We start from the raw sequence: 20,116 nt of genomic DNA on the forward strand, positions 1-20,116 counted from the left end.
AAGACATGATAGGCCTATGCCTAAACAGCTTTTGCTGGAATGGTTCACGGATTATTACACAAATAAATTTTGTTCTGCCCTAAAATAAATGGCACAATTTATGATAAGTGAATGTAAACACAGAAGTGACTATATCTTTATTAGCTTTACTTTGAACCAAATGAACAGCAATACTACCACACAGTAATTAACTGCTGCTAGTTTAAATAAACAACTCAATGGCTTATTTCCTTGACAATTTAATCCTTGGTCGCCTTCCTCTTTTTTTCTTGTTTGGCCTGGTTGTTTTCAGGGCTCGCACTGGTTTGAGTTCGTTAGACTTCTTTTTCTTAGGCGCCTTTGCTGGTTTAGGATTAGGCTCAGATGAAATGGGTCTGGCCTTTGCTTTGATCTGCATGGGTTTGGGTTTGTTGGGTTTAGGGGCTGTGGTGGGGATGGAGGTCTCATTGAAGGAATGATTATTTTCTTTAGAGCAGTTCTTAAAGATGACCGCCTCTAGCACGGACTGGCCTCGCAGCTCAGGGGGGTAACCGCACACAGCCTCAACCTTCAGACTCACATTTTCCAACCACCTGAAAGAAAGAGAGTTGAGACAGACATGGATGGATGGATGGATGGATGGATGGATGGATAGATAGATATGAATTTTCATTGGTGTGCATCTCACCTATAAAATGGTAGCAATTTGCAGTCACACATTAGCGGATTTTTGTTGAGGGCGAGGTTTTGAAGGCCAGTAAGAGGTGAAAGGTCAGGCAACTCCTCTAACTGATTCCCTTCCAGAGACAAAGACAGCAGACCAGGACCAAACCCTGCCAGAGACCTCACGCTCATCTACAACCACAAATCAAAAAGAAAGAGAGAGAACATTGTCCATTACAGAGATTAGTAAAAGCAAGGATTAACTGTTAATTCTTTATCATTCAATAATGCATGCATTAAAAATGTTGTGTAGTTTGTCATTTAAAACAGCACAGCATCTCCTCTACCTTTTGAATACCCATTTTATCAATGTACAGGTGCTTTAGACTTTCAGCCACCGCCCGGAATGCTTTTGGCCCAATCCAGCGAATCGGATTTCCTGAGAGGCGGATCTCAGTTAAAAGAGGGGCGTGACCTAGCGCATCACTCGGCACTTCCGTTAGCACATTAGCTCCAAGATGAAGGAGGTCCAGCTTGGGTGCTGGATCCAGAGCTTTTGGCACAATGGTTGCGATGGTGTTATTGTTGAGGTAGAGGCCTGTCAGCTGAGGAACTGTGGAAAGGAGCCCCGAAGGCTCTAGTTTAGCTATGAGGTTTCTCTCCAGATGCAGCTCCAGGAGTTTGGGAATGTGAGCTAGTGCAGCTGAAGAAGGAAACTGAGTGAGCTTATTGCCTTCTAGGTGAAGGTACATGATCTCATGGGCACCTTCAAAGGCTTTTGCATCCAGGGAGGACAGTTGGTTGTCGGACAGGTAGAGGTACATTAACCCCTTCATGCCCTGGAAAGCTCCACCCTCAATCTCATGGATCTTACAGCCGTCCAGATGAAGGGACACCACCTTGGGGATGCCGGGGAAACTCTTGCTAGGTAGATAATGAAAATGGTTGCCACGCATGTCAAGCAGAAGAGTGTTGCCAGCGAAACCAGTGGGCACTTTAGTGTGACCACGGTGCTCACATGTAGCGTGCTGAGCTGCAGCCTTGATAATGAGAGTAAGGAGAGCAGAAAACGGGGTGAGACGGAGATATGTAGATTAGATTAGGTTTGTTGTTACGCTAACGGACCAGAATAAGAAATCTAGTAAATTACGAATAAATAACAAAGATTCCCTCCACCCTTCTCCAGCCCTTTCTCACCTCACACTGGCAATTCATTGGGCATTTGCTCTTTTTCTTTGGCTTGGCTGTTGGCACGGTCTTCTCTCGCACTCCATCTTCTTCGTTTCCTTCTTTTTCAGTCACATCCAGCATCAGCTCATCCTGTGGTCTGCAGCGGAGGTCTTGTTTTTGAACATTTTCTAGAGGTTCATCTGAGAGGTGTGGCGGCCAAGCACAGGCCCCGTAGAGCTTGATTCCTGAGCTCAGCGCCCATGTCTTCAGCCCTTGCAGTAAACATGTACATCTGATGGGGTTCCCTGAGGGACAGTGATTGAGAGAGAGAGAGAGAGAGATCACTTTGCAGTCTGATTTTGAAATCTATTAATTATAAGATATTTTAAATTAATAAATCACATGCTCTTCAGAATTACAACCATGTAATTGAAAGATAAATAATAATTTATAATATTGTAATATATAATATTAAAATTGTAATAATAATAATAATACATCTATGATAAATAATTCAACTAAAGTTCCAACTATATTTCCTTCCCAGCAGAGGTCCGGACAATAATGTTTTGGAATATTTATAATAAACAGTCAGAATAGTCATCAAAGATGAGTATATTGGACCCCCAGAGCCAAAGCAGTGGTGTTTGAGACTTAAAAAAACACCAGTTGAGCCCACTTGGATATGAATATTAAAAGGTTAGAGCAGATGTTTTATCAGGCTATTCTTATTTTTACCCTCAGATACCTAGTATGCAGAAGGCCAGCTATATTCTAGGGGCTCTATATTAATGGTAACCATATTAAGGATTCAAATACAGAACTGACAACTATATTTTGTTGCTGTGTGAACATTGCCAAATATATTTTTTTTAAAGTTCCATCGGCTTCCTAAAGTTTGAGTAGGAAAAGGTTTAGCAGTGGTGCTTCAGAAATGCCACTAAATTAAATAATTAATAATAATAATTATTACTATTATTATTATTATATTTATTTCAGTGGCATTTCTAAAGAACCACTGCTCACCTGAAGTTTAAGGAAATAATTTAGGAATAATATGAACAATGATTCAGTTATTATTATTATTACTTTTAATATATTATTATTATTATTATTATTGTCATTAAATTACATTTATAATATTATAAAAGTGCATATAATTCAATTAAATATTCATATTTTTTAGGTGATTACATTTATAGATGGATGGATGGATAGATAGATAGTCTATATAAGAATACAAGATAGTAAAAATGTTTGTTGAGTAAAAAATTATATTGACTGAAAGGTTAGTGTGGTACCAAAGTAAATACTGAGAGAACACTGGCAAAGCTGTATTCATGGTTACCGGTGAGGTTAAGGCTGGTGAGCCGCGAGGGCCCTGTGAGGGCATGTATGTAAGGAAGCTGGTTGTAGCTCAGGTCCACATGAGATATAAAGGGAGAAAGAGACAGAGCCGACTCAGACAGGTCCTGAAGGGCCATGTGGTTCAAAGACAGATGTGTGAGTTTTGGCATTGACACGCTCTCCTCCACCAGATATGTCATGGGGTTAAAACTCAGATCTAGATGAGTCAACTCCACTAATCTGAGACAAAAAAAAGAGAACAGTGAGTATACCAGAGCATGTCCAACATCATCAACAGTATTTAATATTGTTAGCCAATTTCGGTGGCAAAATAAAATAAAATTCAGTGGTTGAGGGTGTTACCTGGTCATGGTTTTGGTAGGAAAGTACTGGAGTTCATTATGGTCCAGGTTTAAATGAGTAAGTGCAAGAAGACCAGCAAAGGCTTCTGTCGCAAGATTATTTAGGGAGTTATAACTCAAACGCAACAACTGGATATTTAACATTCCCTGGAAGACACAGATATTTGGGAATTATTCCAGAAGAAAATGATTGAAAATGGTCTACAGAAGGAAATAACATTAACCTTTCAAACCAACCATCAAAACCAGTATAAATTCAGATTGGACCGGTAAGATTTCTTAATGCTTTTGAAAGAAGTATCTTGTGCTCAACAAGGCAACATTTATTTGATCAAAATTACAGTAAAAACAGTAATATTGTGAAATATGTTTCATTTGAAAATGTAATTTATTCCGGGGATGCAAAGCTGAATTGTCAGCATCATTACTCCACTCTTTAGTGTCACATGATCCTTCAGAAATAATATGATGATTTGATCCTCAAGAAACATTTATTATTATTATCATCATCAATGATGACGTATTGCTGTTTAATATTTTGTGGGAAACCGTGATACATTCTTTTTCAGGATTTCAGGATCCTGAACAATCAAAATAATCTTTTTTTGTGTGTGTGTGTGTGTGTGTGTGTGTGTGTGTGTGTGAATCTTACTGGCCCCAAACGTTTGAACACTAGTGTACCTGGAATGCCATGTTGGGGAGGTAGACCAGCTGGTTATGAATGAGGGAGAGCAGGTTTAAAGAGTTTAACGCAGCAAACGCCCCAGGGTGGATCTCTTCGATGCGGTTCCGGTCTAAATACAACTGCTTCAATGATGATAAACCATCAAATGATTCCTACAGGAGGGGAGAGAGAACAGAGACAAAAACACACAAATAGTCGGTTTTAGAAAGATTATAGCGCCATTCATCGTTCTAAAATCTCAAAGAAGGAACCTGGAACAAACCTGGTAGAGGATGTCAATGTTGTTGTTAGTGAGGTCAAGCTGCACCAAACGAGAAAGTCCCCTGAACGCCCCCTCTCGTACAGACTGGATACTGCATCCCTGCAGGTTCAGGTGGGTCAGGTAGGGGGTGTGTTTGAAAGCACTTTTAGCCAGTTCTCTAAAATTATTCCTCTTCAGGTCCAATTTCAATGTGATCTGAGATAAAGAAAATTACAAATGCTGCGTATGAAGATGTTGATCCCCATGGTCATAAAGTTGCAAACAGATCTTGTGTCACGGATATACACTACCGTTCAAAAGTTTGGGGTCAGTAAGATTTTTTTATGTTTTTAAAAGAGGTATCTTCTGCTCACCAAGGCTGCATTTATTTGATTAAAAAAATAAAAAAATTAAAAACAGTAATATTGTGAAATTATATTATGACAAAATGACTGTTTTCTATTGTAATATATTTTAAACCGTAATTTATTCCTGTGATCAAAGCTGAATTTTCAGCATCATTACTCCAGTCTTCAGTGTCACATGATCCTTCAGAAATCATTCTAATATGATGATTTGATGCTCAAGAAACATTCATTATTATTATTATTATCAATGTTGAAAACAGTCGTGTACACATTTTTTTCGAAATTCTTTGATGAATAGAAAGTTCAAAAGAACAGCATTTATTTAAAATATAATATTTTCTAACATTATAAATGTCTTTACTGTAACTTTTGATCAGTTTAACTCATCCTTGATGAAAAAAAGTATTGATTTATTTTATTTATTTCCCCCCAAAATAAAATTACAATTCTTACTGACCCCAAACTTTTGAACGGTAGTGTTTAATGTTACAAAAGCTTTAGATTTCAGATAAATGTTGTTCTTCTGAACTTTCTATTCATCATAGCATCATGAAATAAAAATGTAAATGACTGTTTTCAACATTGATAATAATCATAAATGTTTATTGAGCATCAAATCATCATATTAGAATGATTTCTGAAGGATCATGTGACACTGAAGACTGGAGTAATGATGCTGAAAATTCATCTTTGATCACAGGAATAAATTACAGTTTAAAATATATTAAAATAGAAAACAGTCATTTTAAATTGTCATAATATTTCACAATATTACTGTTTTTTTGTTGTTTTTTTATCAAATAAATGCAGCCTTGGTGAGCAGAAGATATTTCTTTTAAAAACATTTTAAAAATCTAACTGACCCCAATCTTTTGAACGGTAGTGTATTTAGGCTGTGTCTGAAGTCGGCCATTTTAAGGGCTGTCTCAATGGCTGACGTTCTGAAGCACGAAACTTAAATCACGTGAGCCAACTCACACATGCGATAGATGTCTTTTACAATACAAACCATTATTCAATTATATGTCAGCTAGACAGTAATGAACATAATCTAACTAACATTTGTAATTTATTTACGGCTGAAATGTTGCACATATATGTAACAAGCAAAGTATTTATCATAATGTCAGAAAGGCATAATTTCAGCTGTTGTTCATGAATACCAGTAGGGAGCTATAGGGAGCTGACTGAGTCGCACCCATTGTTTTATTTATTTTTAGTTTGGTTCTGTTCTGTTCCTGTTTGCCTGTGTTCCCTTTGCTTGTTTGTTTCCGTGGATTCTGATTGGTTACGCACCTGTTTCTGTTCCAGTTATTTTTAAGCCCTTAGTTTCCCATGTTCAGTGTTTACATTTGCGTTATACGTGGTTGTGTTTTCTGAGAATTCTTCCCGTGTATTTCCAAGTTTAGTTTTGTTATTAAAGACTGTGTAATTGAATTGCGATTATTACAGCCACGCCTGACAATGGCTGCGTCCAAAAACTGATAAATGCTGCCTTCGGAGGACGCATTCCAAGGTCGTGAGGCATCAAGGCACGTCCAACGTTAGTTTCACTTCCTGTTACAATACAACGTTAGTTTCACTTCCTGTTTCCTGATCGTTTTCTGAAGGCAGCATAGATGTATCCTTCGCTGCCTTTGATTTCCCACAATCCTGTTCTTTCTGTGACAGTTGAGCCAGAAAAATAAAGATGGCGTCTGAAAGTTGCGGCTGGTCGTCAGTTTTGTGTGTAAATGTACATTTTTGATCAATGTTTTCCACTTATGATGTCATTTCTGGCGAGGAAATTACTATTGTAGTAATTAAATGTGGAAAGTCCCACTGACCTCGTTTATAGTAGGTGGAACATGTGTGAGGTTCTTCCCTACGCACGTCACTGTGAGCTTTGCGTTGTCACAGACGCAGGCGGCTGGACACTTCGCAGTCTGTCCCGCAGGCACAGAGCTCATTAGAAACAGAAGCAGACATGCTACTGTCAGCATCATGGCATTGACCTTCTCCAACTGAAGGGCTGCAATGGAAAATGATTATTATTTGCATTGGAACATAATGGAAAGAGCAAATACACACCGACAAGATGGTACCATGTTAAAAAAAAGAGTTTTTTTTTTTTAACATTTTCTATACAGGTGTAGTAGGTCTATTCTTTTACATGTAAAAATGTATATGTAGAGTACAGGAAATTTCCTCAAAGTAATACATTATATAAAACTGAAAAATTACACTACCATTCAGAAGTTTGGGGTTAGTATAGGTTTATACATGCTTTTGAAAGAAGTATGCTTATCAAGGCTGCTTTTATTTGGTAAATGTGTAAAAATACTGATGTAAAAACTGAGATATTGTAAAATATTGTTATTTTGAAGGGGGTGGGTTTACAACCCCTCTTCTTGTATTAATGGGAAATCATAGTATTCTTAAAACCAGTGTATCTATTCTGGTATTTCTGTTACAGGCAATGTCTGTATTTGGTATCTGAGACGTGACTGAGGGTCTGGTCATGTCAGGAATGCAGGGTTTACTCATTTAGCCCGGCTTCCAGAGAATAAAAACTTGGTTTGTAATTAATTAATTTGCTCAGACAACCCAAATTATTCAAGAGTCATATTTTGTAGAAAGAGAATTGTCAGTTTTAACTTTATTCTTATTAATATTATTCTGCTGTCCTCATGATAGCTGCATGAGACACACAAAGACGACTGTGTCTAAGGTCATGAAGGTCAACAACGCATTACATGTCCACTAATCCATATTCACACTAATTCTTTTTAGGGTTTATAGCACCATTTGTTAGTATATGTTAAAATATGACAGTGAATCATGTGTAGACTTTTGTATAATGTTATGTTCCAGAGAAGTCTTGACAAATCTCAGCTTTGAAGGGGAAAGATATTGCCCGTTTTATCTAATTGTGCTTGCAGGACTATTTTAGACGTAGAGTCCTTCCAGAATGTATGACTCACCTGTGACTCTTACCAAAGTTTCTTACATATAAAGGACAAAGTGTGCTGTAAAGATAATGTCTTTAAATGACCTCAGTTGCATAAAGAACAGAATAACATGTTTGCCATCCTCTTAAGTTTCAGGCTGGATCCTCTAACTCATTTTCAACGGCCTTTGGAAGAGTGGAGAACTTTGTCTTCAGCTTTGACTCCTGGTCTTCATTGAGCATACTGGTCTCTTTAGTCGAACTAATTCTCATACAATTTAAAAATCACTGTTTTCTATTTGAATATATTATAATAAATATAATTTATTCCTGTGATCAAAGCTGATTTTCAGCATCATTACTCCAGTCTTCAGTGTCACATGATCCTTCAGAAATCATTCTAATATTTGATATTTAATAATTTGATGCTCAAGAAACATTTCTTATTATTATCAATGTTGAAAAGTTGTGATGCTTAATAGTTTTATGGAAACCGTTATCCTTTTTTCAGGACACTTTGATGAAAGTTCAAAAGAACAGCATTTATTGGAAATATAATTTTTTGAAACAATTTTTAAAAATCTTTACTGCCACAATTTAATGCATCTTTGAAAAGTATTAATTTATTTTAAGAAAAAAATACTGACCCCAAACATTTAAATGGTAGTGATCAACGAAATAAAAATATGAGAACAAACAGTGTTACAGTCCTTTCCAATATTTTCCAGGTTTTATTCTTATTTCAACCAAAACACACAAAACATTTTTTAAACAACATCGATAAATTCTTGCATTTTGACCTCTGATCCCATTCTGCCCTGTTCAAATTAACACAGTGGTACCACATTTCACAGTGGCTCCAACCTTTAGTGAATGAATGGAGATGTAGAAAGACAAAGAACTGTTTTACTCATTTCCATTTTTTAAATCTTATACATATTCCAATTCATCCTGAATGCAAACATTTAACCCATAATTGTGGTAGCCTAGGCCTATAGCCTATCTAGATCAGGATGGAAAACATTTTAATTGGACTTATATTAATTTGTAAATGATTATTTCAGAGATGTAAAGATAAATAGGGAAAACAACTCACCTCTGATACACTTGCTTAGTGTTTTTTCCTAAATCCTTTCAAGTTATATACATTCCCAGATGGTAAACGTTATGGGATCAGTAGCTGTTTACCTTCAAACTCAAGCCGTTCTTGAAACTTTATGAGGAAATATTTTCTTGTGTTAACTTCCATTACAGGTTTTTGAACTTACAACTAAACATGACGCAAAATCTGCATATGTGCATATAGATAGATAGATAGATAGATAGATAGATAGATAGATAGATAGATAGATAGATAGATAGATAGATAGATAGATAGATAGATACCGCGCGCTGAGTTCAGTGGGATGAGCGCGAGAGAGGAGAGAAGAGGGGGCGCGTCGGAGGAACGCAGACGTCAGATTAGGGGGGGGGGACAGCGCGTTGTCAAAACGTATAGGCTAGTGAATGAGTCTAAATAATATAAGCATAGCATAGCCAACTTCTTATGCACCATTTTTCATGTTTTCATAATTATTTTATTTGACCGCAAATTCCAAAACATTGCCTATAGCCTGCTCGAAAATATATTTTTTTACAGTAAAATTGTTGACCAATTAACTGTTTTTACGGCATTCATATATTCTTCACCCATCACTTTAAAAAAACTCTCTATAAAAAAAGGAAGTAAAAGAGATTTTTTTTTTTTTTACAAGTAGGCTAGCCTATAATTCCATCAAAATGGGTAGCCTACATTTTGAATAACTGAAGAAATAGTTGCTGTTGCCCGTAAAATGGTGTACAGGCCTTCTGTCATCTACCAGCAGGGTCCACGCTAACAAGTCAAGAAAAAAGAAAAGAAAGAAAAAGTGTTTGTTTGTAATGTTGCGTCAATATAGGCTATCATTTGTAGCTACAATTAATAAGAGGACATTTTTTTTTTTTAATCTGGGTTTAGGTTTTGTTGGTTAGGCTACTCCACTTCCTCCTTTGGTTATTGCAATTTCCGTTAAGCGAAAAAGAGGAAGGATATTTTTGTCATTATTTACATGATCCTGCTTGGATTAGAAACAAAGATGAAATGTTTGTCTGAAATAAAAATATTTAAATGTATCATGGTTGCTCATTTGGAAGCCTATATGCTTTCGAACTAGGCAAATTTAAAATATAGGCTAGCCTACTACGTTAAAACATAAACACACGATCTGTCATTGTAAACCAGTTACACCACATTTCAGCAGGCAGCCAGTTGAGGAAGCGGACGCGGGTGTGTGAAATTGAACATGATTGATTTGTTCTTTTACCCAATAGTAGTGTTACATGAATGCTGCTAGCCAATCAGGCTTAAGGAGAACGGAAACGCCCGAACTTGCACGAAGCTCTCCGAAAGTTAGGCGACTTGCGGATGTATAAGTTGCGCACAGTCGAGCGGCGGCGGTGGAAAAGCGTACTTCAGTATTGAATTTGTTTCAGGATCTGAAGTTAAACTATTTGTTTCTTTTAAAGATCAGAGAATGAATCGCTTTCACTTTTTCGCGTTTTTAATTTGGCTGTTAATTGAGGACAGCCAAGCAATAATCAGGTAATGCATAATTTATTTAATTTTTATCGATGTAAGCGCGTCATGTCCTGCACATATTTAGGCTACATACATTATGTAGGCTATAACTATTCATGAAAGAGTTTGCTACAAAAAACGTAAACAGCCCCATGGTGATTCTGCGCATTAACAGTCTTGAAGTTTATCTGTTGGCTATTGCAATAAAATTGAATCTTCAGTCAACAGATCCCACGCATTATATTTCTTCAGTTTAGTCTGGCTGCAATAAACAGTGTTGCTCTCAGGACGTTTTGTGTAAAAGTATAGCATCAACTCGTGCTTTGGACCAGGAAGTTGAAATCGCATGACAGAGTATTGCTACAAGTTAGTAAACAGTAACATGTGTGAACTGGGGGGTATTCCAGAAAGCAGGTTATGTGACAGGCCCATACCTGGGTATGTTTAAGGGTAAGAAATCGGATAGCATCAACTTTCGGTTTCAAAAACGGAGGTAACTTTTAGGGTATGCAAGTAGCCATAGAAGCATCTCTGTCTGAACATAACCTGCTCCGCACAACTCAACGCACAAGTAAATAAACCAGTCTCAGTCCTGTTGCGCAAATAATTAGTCCATTCAAAATACGGGAACTTATTGCTTATAAAAGTGCCGAACGCGCGGTGTTATTAATTATTGGCCTGATTCATGTTTCCATTAACCATGGTATAAATATTGGTAAAATTATTAGATCATTTTGATTGATCTAATCCAGGTTTTAATAAACTACAAAATATACTTGGGCCTAGATTATGAAAAATGGCACATTTCAGAATAAACAAAATCTAAAAATAACTTGCAGGGAAAGTTCTGGTTCTCTATAGGTTATAAAATAAGTTCTATAAATAACCTTCTGGGAAAATTTTCATTAGGTTGCAAAAAAAGAACCTACAGAGAACGTTCCTAGAATTTGGTTCCCCTCCAAAAAAACAAATGGGGGAACTTTCTGTGTTTGCTGGGTTACTAGGCTACTTGTTTCAAAACATTCAGAGAACATTCAAAGGTAGTTTTTATAACTTAAGGGGAATGTTAGCAAAATGTTCATGGAACATATTTTTGTTAGTTGGAATAATCGCTACGATACCATTGCATTGCCTTTGAAACGATGGCACGTACAAGCACTAGTAACATTCTCTTTGGGAAATCATATTGTGACCGTTTTATAGATGCAATAAACTACTTGAAGCAGGTGCACGCGCTCAGGTGCTTTATTCCTTTATCACTGCTGTATCTCCAGAATTCCTCTGCACAAGACGCGCACTGTGCGCCGCATGTTGGCAGACAATGGGAAGACTATTGATGAGCTCAAATCCATGGCCAGAGAGAAAACCTCCAAAGTCAAATTTACAATCCCTACTAGAACCATAACAACACCGCAACCAACACATCTACCACCACCTGTAGAGAAACTCACCAACTTCATGGATGTAAGAGAACCTGCTATTCTATCCCTTGTTTTATGCTTTTGGTTCTTGCGTAAAGAATATAATTAGTCTGGTTGTCCTTTCTCCCTCTTCAGGCCCAGTATTTTGGAGTGATCAGTATTGGTACCCCTCCTCAGGACTTCACTGTGCTGTTTGACACAGGTTCATCCAACCTCTGGGTTCCATCTATCCATTGCTCCTACCTGGACATAGCATGCTGTGAGTGGTGTTTTGAATGATTGTATTAATCTGTATTTGATTTTTGTTTTGTTTAGTAACTTTGTGCTTTTACTCTTGCTGTCTATCAGGGTTGCACCATCGCTACAACTCTAAGAAGTCAAGCACGTACGTTAAGAATGGCACAGAGTTTGCGATCCGGTACGGCAGAGGGAGTCTCTCTGGCTTTGTCAGTCAGGATACAGTCACTGTGAGTAAAGACTTCAGTAACCTGTCATGAAAGCTGTAAAAACGTCAAAATAACAAGAAAAGCATCATAAAACTGACCCACTATACCAGACTATATTACAAGTCTTCAAAGAAATCTGATAGCTTTGTGTTCAAAATTTAAGTTCTTTTGAACTTGTTTAGAAACAAACTAATAATGTTGTAGTTGCTGATGCCAGTCTTATTTTAGTATTGTTTATATAATGTTATATTTATTAACTTGGCTTTATTTTTATATTTTCAGGGTTAATTTTAATGCTTTTGTCATTTATATTTCATTTTATTTTATTTGATTTCATTTTTAGTTTTAGCAATTTTAGCACTTCAACTTATTTTATTTCAGTTAGTTGCCAAAGCAATATTTTTCATTTTCATTTAAGTTTTTTCATCTAAAATTTACACCGGTGGTCAAAAGTTTGAAATAATTAAGTTTTGCTTTTTTTCGTCGTTTTTTTTTAAAGAAGTCTCTTTTGCTCACCAAGGCTGAATGTATTTGATCCAAAATACAGTAAAACCGTAATATTGTGCATTTTCTACTTTTTTTAAATGTAATTTACTCCAGTCTTCAGTGTCTCATGATCTTTCTAAAATCATTCTAATATGATGAATTTGTAATTTTTTGGTGCTTAATTATTGTCGCAATATTTTCAACATTGATAATAATTAATGTTTCTTGATCATCAAATCATCATATTAGAATAATTTCAGAAGGATCATGTGACACTGAAGACTGGAGTAATGATGCTGAAAAATTCAACTTTGCATCACAGGAATGAATTACATTTTAAAACCTTTTTTTGACCACAGGTGTAGAATTTGTTTTTATTTCAGCTTTATTCCAAATAAGAAAATACATTTTTAATAGTTAACGATGCATCAACATGACGGCCTCTCATTCGCTTCTGTCTGTAGTTGGCAGGGCTGAAGGTGCCAGACCAGCAGTTTGCCGAGGCGGTTAAACAGCCTGGGATTGTGTTCGCGGTGGCACGTTTTGATGGCGTCCTGGGCATGGCATACCCCGCCATTTCTGTAGATGGGATTACGCCGGTGTTTGACACGGCCATGGCTGCCAAAATCCTGCCCCAGAATATCTTCTCTTTTTATATCAACCGGTAAGGCTTGCTTCTGCTTTTGGCTCCTGTTACTCCATTTCAAGTTTCATTTTTATGTTTATTTTAGATTATTTTAGCCAATCGATGGACATTTAATATTGACATGGGAGAGTTTGGGAAGGAACTGGGAAATGACCTTGTTTCCCTTATCTGAGGTTCCTCTATTTTCTTCTCCATTTCAGTTTTATAATGTTGAAGAATGTGGCTACAGATGTAGACTGATAGTTTGACCTTAAGCATGAAAGAATTGTATTTATTCTTGTGTTAAACGGTAACGCATGACTCATTACTGCTTGCATAGCAGTGCCACCCCCTCCTTGCTTTCCAAAACGCACTCGCATGTTATGGCCAATTTATCACACAATAGTTGATTGTTCTGTCTGTATAAAAAGCCTCTTTTACTAACTGAATGATTTGTGACAAACGTGTGTATGCGCGTCAGGTTTTGCCGACTAAATGTCTTTTATAAGGTGTGAATAACCTAAAAGTTGGCTTAATGAACGTGCTAAATTTTATAAACAAATGTTTGTGTGCAGGGACCCTGCAGGTGAGGTTGGAGGTGAGCTGATGCTCGGAGGTTTTGACAACCAGTATTTCGACGGTGATCTGCATTACGTCAACGTCACGCGAAAAGCCTACTGGCAGATAAAGATGGATGAGTATGTGATCACCAAGACTGTGGCTTTTCAAAGATTCTGCTGAAGGATTAGCCCTCGTTTTAGACTTGATTGATTTTGGTTTACCTGATTATAAAAAATGTTTTGGGTTCAGTCTCTTTGATTGTTGGAAACTGAGACAAAATCTCTTTGTAATAATAACTCGTTGCATATATTGGTCATTTTCCTACAGGGTTCAGGTAGGTGGCACTCTTACCCTCTGCAAAAGTGGATGCCAGGCAATTGTTGACACGGGAACATCAATGATCACAGGGCCGGTTGAAGAGGTGCGGGCCCTGCAGAAAGCTATCGGAGCCATACCACTGCTTATGGGAGAGGTGAGGAGAACTCCAGCTAAAATATCAAAATATATACAGTACAGGCCAAAAGTTTGGAAACATTACTATTTTTAATGTTTTTGAAAGAAGATTCTTCGGCTCATCAAGCCTGCATTTATTTGATCAAAAATACAGAAAAAAACTGTAATATTGTGAAATGTTATTACAACTTAAAATAATAGTTTTCTATTTGAATATACTTTAAAAAATAATTTATTCCTGTGATGCAAAGCTGAATTTTCAGCATCATTACTCCAGTCTTCAGTGTCACATGTGACATCCAGTCTATCACATGATCCTTTAGAAATCAATTTAATATTCTGATTTATTATGAGTGTTGGACACAGTTCTGCTGCCTAATATATTTGATGGTTGAAGGTTAAAAAGAACTGCATTTATTCAAAATAAAAATAAATATTTTCTAATAATATAAATCTTCTTTACTATCACTTTTTATCAATTTAACACATCCTTGCTGAATAAAAGTATTGATTTATTTCAAAAAAAGAAAGAAAAAAATTACTGACCCCAAATTACTGACCAGTAGTGTATATTGTTGTTACAAAAGATTTCTATTTTTAAAAAATGTGCTTAATTTTTTTTACTTTTTATTTATTTATTTATTTATTTACTTTTTATTCATCAAAGTATCCTAAAAAAAGTATCACAGGTTATGAAAAAATATTAAGCAGCAGAACTGTTTCCAACTTTGATAATGAATCATCATATTAGAATGATTTCTAAAGGATCATGTGATAGACTGGAGTAATGATCCTGAAAATTCAGCTTTGCATCACAGAAATAAATGATAATTTAAAGTATAATAAATTGAAAACCAATTATTTTAAATTGTAATAATATATCACAATATTACTGTTTTTCCTGTATTTTTGATCAAATAAATGCAGGCTTGATGACCAGAAGAAACTTTCAAAAACATTAAAAATAGTAATGTTTCCAAACTTTTGGCCTGTTTCTATGGGTTTCTATGTTTTTTTTTGCAAATAAAGGGCAGAAATCTTAAATTGCATTAAATGTTGCATGCATTTAAAAAAAAAATTTGTCCTGTTTTCCAATATAAATATCTAAAAATCTTTGAATCGAGATACATTTACTTGAAGTGTAAAAAGAACTCTTGATTTGCTGAACACAAAGGAAGTTATTTTAAAGAAAGTTAGTAACCAGGACACTTTGGGGCACCATTGACTTCCATAGGGAAAGAAATACCCGGAACTGTTCAGTTTCCCACATTCTTCAAAATATCTTCCTTTGTTTTCAACAGAACAAAGAAATGTACTCGCCCTCAGGTTGTTCCAAATCTGTATAAATGATGACACAATTTTTGTGTGAACTATCCCTTTAAGTGCTTTTATGCGTAGAACAAGAACGTATATCTGCCAATGAGTTCCAAACTTGCCTTTGAATTAAGTTTTTCTCAGCCCATTGGCAGATATTTAGTCTTGTTTTAATCATACATTTTTAAACTGTAAAGTGTTGCTAATACAACTGTTTTTCTCCCTAGACATTCACATTTAGAGAACTTATTGACGTATTAAGTTCCCTTTAATTTATTCCGTAAATTTTCTCTACTTTCTTTTTTGACACTTTTTATCTTAATATTTTCAATTGTTTATTTTATGTATTTATTTTAGCATAAAGTGAGGAAGTCGTAATGTAAATATTTCCATGTGTTTCCTCTGTAGTACTGGATTGACTGTAAGAAGATTCCATCACTTCCCGTTGTTTCCTTGAGCCTGGGAGGGAAGATGCTCAACTTAACTGGAGAGGACTATGTTCTGAAGGTAATAATAATTATAATTTGTTACATTTATATAGCACTTTTCTGGGTCCTCAAAGCGCTTCACATATGGAAGGGAGGAATCTCCTCAACCACCACCAATGTGCAGCATCCACCTGGATGATGCGATGGCAGCCATATTGCGCCAGAACGCCCACCACACACCATCTTACTGGTGGAGAGGAGACAGTGATGAAGCCAATCAGTATATGAGGATGATTAGGAGGCCATGATGGACAGAGGCCACTGGGCAAATTTGGCTAGGTTGCCAGGGTTACACCCCTACTCTTTCGAATAACATCCTGGGATTTTTAATGACCACAGAGAGTCAGGACTTCGGTTTAACATCTCATCCGAAAGACGATGCTCTTTTGACAGTATTGTGTCCCCGTCACTACACTGGGGCGTTAGGACCCACACAGACCACAGGGTGAGCGCCCCCTACTGGCCTCACTAACACCTCTTCCAGCAGCAACCTGGTTTTTCCCAGGAGTCTCCCATCCAGGTACTAACCAGGCTCAGCCCTGCTTAGCTTCAGTAGGCAACCAGTCTTAGGCTACAGGGTGATATGGCTGCTGGCAATATCAGATTCTGGTACAGAATCTGCTGGGGTTTTCCTTTTAGTCTGCTGAGGTCATTGTAGGGTAACTCTGTACCATGTTCAAATCTAGAACCTCATAATCTGTCACAGAATCTCAATTTGTGATAATCATTCACATTTTTTGGAATCTAGTCAAATCTCTTCTGAACTGAATGCAATATTAAAGAGCTACTTCGCTGCTGGCAAAATGGGCTTTCAATAAAACGTTGCTACCTATTACTGTAGAAAAGCAAAAAAAAACCAAAAAAAAAACCTGTGCTACCTGACTAGAGAAAACCAAGAAATCCTCACTGCAGCCTGTAGCGCGATGACGTAATTGATATCAAATACGTAGTTGACATTTTAACGCGAATGCGCTGTAGTAGGTTTCGATTACGTCATGACAGTTTAAACACGCATGGGTGCGATTACCTATAACATTATCCACAAATTACATTATTTTATAAAATCTGTATGACATATGCCATCCATAATGTCTATAGATAGAGGATGAATTTAAACATTAAAGCTTTTACATTATGGCCCATGATTTTCTCCCTACTGGCAGCTTTAAAGATGTATGCAATTTTAAAATACTGGATATGCATTTTTTATTTTTACATAAGTGCTATTATTATCCATTATAGTATTATTGTAATCCATTATTATAAGTTTACACAAAGCACTGTAACATGATAGATATGCAAAGTTGCACTATAGTTATTAATATCCATCACCCTGACGGATTTAGTTGAGTTTTAGTTGTTTTTATCTGTCATGTAATTTCCCATTGATATAATGCCATTCCATTTTTGTATTTTTATATCATTCTAGTATATTTTAAACAATAAAAATTAAAGAAAAGATGGGTTCACATGACTAATAACCCCTCTGTCAAGTCAAATAAATGTTTGTTCATTATAGTTGCCTTTCACACCATCTAAAACACTCAAAACAACATCGGAGATCATAAGTTTAACTTTAGGTTAGACACTAAATTTCAAAATATTTAGAAGGGAAAAGTCTGCCTAGATGGAGATTGAGCGCTCTCTGGATAACGGAACGGCATAGCGCTATTTTTCATGCAAAGAGTAATGTTGGCTAATTAATAGGCTATCTTTTGTTATGAACTTATTATTATTTGTAAAGCATTCAATATGAATATATTTCAAATGTCTTTATTCATTAGAACGTCGATCTATCTCTAGGGATTTCATTTGCATTAACAATTGAATTGTTTGCATTGTATTAATATTAGCCTACCTGACATTGTCCCCAACAGTTTGTGAATTCGTTGGACATTGGGATGTTTTAACAGTCAAACCCCATTATTTATCGGATACCAGACACAGGATTGTTTTTCTTCCTTTTCTTCTTGTTTTCTTTATTTATATAATGGTATAAAAAAAGATGTCCACACAGAGAAAAAAGGCTGTTGTCTTCACTTTTGCCAAATAAGTGGGAAAACTTCAACACCCATAATGCACTGGGCATGTTGCCATTTAAGGCCACTCCCACCACTCTGCTATACACTTACCGAAATCAAATCCGGCCTTGATTTAGTAGGAAATACCTCTTAGCAAACTTTGTCATAATGGTGTCGACTTGTATTGGTTCCGGGAAGAACTCAAAGAGTAAACATTTAACAGGAGTGAGTTACTTTCGGTTTTCAGTGCGTACAGGTTAGAAAGCTGTTGTCATAGTATTTTTACCGTAATGCTGTTCAAAGAGTAGACAAAGTATGATACAACTTTCAGTGATAAACCTGCCCTTATAATAACTGTTCTGTTAATAATCCCTGTCTCGATCCAGCTGTCTGTGGGTGGGGATACAAAAATGCGGAAGTATAATCTGTAGTTTTCATGAAATCCCTGGAGCTGTCAAAAGTCGTCAACACGCAGACTTTTGCTGACAAATAAACGTGAATTTCTGGGTTTCTTCGCAACACTGAGAATGAGTACAAAGTTAATTTACATGTACTACCGACCTTTGTAACAATACAAAGGGGGTTGAAAAACGGCAAAGTTACACTTTAATTAAATAATATAGTGCATTAGTACATACTCTTTTTCAGCACAAGTATTTCAGCTGGTTCCAGAAGTATTTTTTCCGTTCATTTTCCCGTAGGGATTCTTCAAGTCTTCATTAAAGAGTTAAAGCCTATGAACCAAGCCAAACAGCTATGAGGTGAATCACAACAGTGCAATGTTTGAGTTGAAGCAAAAAAGTTTTTGATTCAGACAAAAAGACAAAGGCACAAGACTGTGTACTTAACGGTTTTATTGAGGGAAAGAACTACAATCCCACGAAGCATTGCAAACAGCATGATCAAATTAAAAACGATGAAGAATTTTTTTGATTTCATTCAAAAGGTTATTCAAAAATTTTTCTGAAAATGGATTTGTTTTTGTTTTGAGTTTTTACTTCCAGAACCCGACTGTTGCGCTCTATTAAACTCAATTTACCTCATTTCTATCTCTTCTCAGGTGTCTCATATGGGTATAAGTGTTTGTCTGTCTGGCTTTATGGCTATGGATATCCCACCTCCCGCCGGGCCGCTGTGGATTCTGGGAGACGTGTTCATCGGCCGCTACTACACCGTGTTTGACAGGGAAGCGGACCGCGTGGGCTTTGCTCCTGCCAAGTGAACAGAGAGTGCATGATATTATGCTGTGGTACTGGATCTAATGGACCATTAGCTATACAGAAACCACTGGGTTTTTTCTGAAGTTGTTAAATTTATTGCCTGGATCAAAATTAAAACTTGTTCAGCTAGGGTTTCTCTGTACTTCCCCCTCGAAGGCTGCCTTGTGTTTTTATTTTGCACTAAGTTTCAATAGATTGAGTCAAACTATGCATTTTTATTTTATACTTTAGCCATTAATAGTACATTTAATAAAGACTGATTACATGGCTGGTAGATTTCTAGTTTTGTAACTTTTGTATTTGAGTTTTCTTTTGTCAGCTCACTTCTGTATATGTGTGTATCTTTTTGATAATGTTAACAACACTGGTGTATTTTACTCGATTTACCAAACTGAAGTGAACTTTCTGTTAAAGCTGACCAAGACTGCTTGGTTTCTTAATCACTGTCTAATCATTGAACTAGAAATTGTAGCAAAAGTTCTTCCAAACCTGGAGTTAAATAAAGTTTTGTTTGTAGTTACGTGTTTGGTGTGGGTTCAGCTCGAGCATTGTATTTCGATGGCTGTTAACAGTTGTATTTACTTTGAAAACTTTTAGAAAGTTAATGTCTTGTAAATACACAGGGAAATGTCATAAAGAGGCCATTCCCATAAACGAGTTGTCTGAAAATGAACTAAACTGCTAGACTGACGGGGGTTTTAGTATTTAGTGATTTGTTGACTCCAATGTGTGGAAAACCAG

The 20,116-nt window shown here is 36.4% G+C and overlaps 2 protein-coding genes across 2 annotated transcripts; one reads left to right on the forward strand and one right to left on the reverse strand.

Moving 5' to 3' along the window:
* Positions 1–108: 108 nt before the first annotated feature.
* Positions 109–6,821, reverse strand: chadla (chondroadherin-like a). The gene is made up of 9 exons (XM_082145267.1): positions 6,642–6,821; positions 4,469–4,663; positions 4,203–4,358; positions 3,523–3,668; positions 3,161–3,399; positions 1,840–2,117; positions 990–1,682; positions 668–834; positions 109–572 (listed from the first exon to the last, which is right to left on the reverse strand). The coding sequence occupies exons 1-9, from the start codon at positions 6,798–6,800 to the stop codon at positions 224–226; spliced, it is 2,382 nt and encodes a 793-aa protein (XP_082001393.1). The 5' UTR covers positions 6,801–6,821; the 3' UTR covers positions 109–223.
* A 3,352-nt stretch (positions 6,822–10,173) lies between these two features.
* napsa (napsin A aspartic peptidase) lies at positions 10,174–19,891 on the forward strand. Its single transcript, XM_082162290.1, has 9 exons — positions 10,174–10,364; positions 11,615–11,804; positions 11,897–12,020; positions 12,110–12,228; positions 13,158–13,357; positions 13,894–14,016; positions 14,207–14,351; positions 16,055–16,153; positions 19,216–19,891. Exons 1-9 carry the CDS (start codon positions 10,297–10,299, stop codon positions 19,375–19,377), a joined length of 1,230 nt encoding a protein of 409 aa, XP_082018416.1. The 5' UTR covers positions 10,174–10,296; the 3' UTR covers positions 19,378–19,891.
* The last annotated feature ends 225 nt before the right edge of the window (positions 19,892–20,116 follow it).

Source organism: Leuciscus leuciscus, assembly GCF_965113295.1.
Source record: "Leuciscus leuciscus genome assembly, chromosome: 1".
NCBI lineage: Eukaryota > Metazoa > Chordata > Actinopteri > Cypriniformes > Leuciscidae > Leuciscus > Leuciscus leuciscus.

Bases quoted from the DNA above. Each gene is read 5' to 3' on its own strand.
- chadla (XM_082145267.1), bottom strand. From the start codon at position 6,800: ATGATGCTGACAGTAGCATGTCTGCTTCTGTTTCTAATGAGCTCTGTG. The intron at 4,664-6,641 runs GTCAGTGGGACT...TCTTTATCTCAG, and splicing joins TTCCACCTACTATAAACGAG to ATCACATTGAAATTGGACCT. The intron at 573-667 runs GTGAGATGCACA...TCTTTCTTTCAG, and splicing joins AAATTGCTACCATTTTATAG to GTGGTTGGAAAATGTGAGTC.
- napsa (XM_082162290.1), top strand. From the start codon at position 10,297: ATGAATCGCTTTCACTTTTTCGCGTTTTTAATTTGGCTGTTAATTGAG. The intron at 10,365-11,614 runs GTAATGCATAAT...CTGTATCTCCAG, and splicing joins GACAGCCAAGCAATAATCAG to AATTCCTCTGCACAAGACGC. The intron at 14,352-16,054 runs GTGAGGAGAACT...TTTCCTCTGTAG, and splicing joins TACCACTGCTTATGGGAGAG to TACTGGATTGACTGTAAGAA.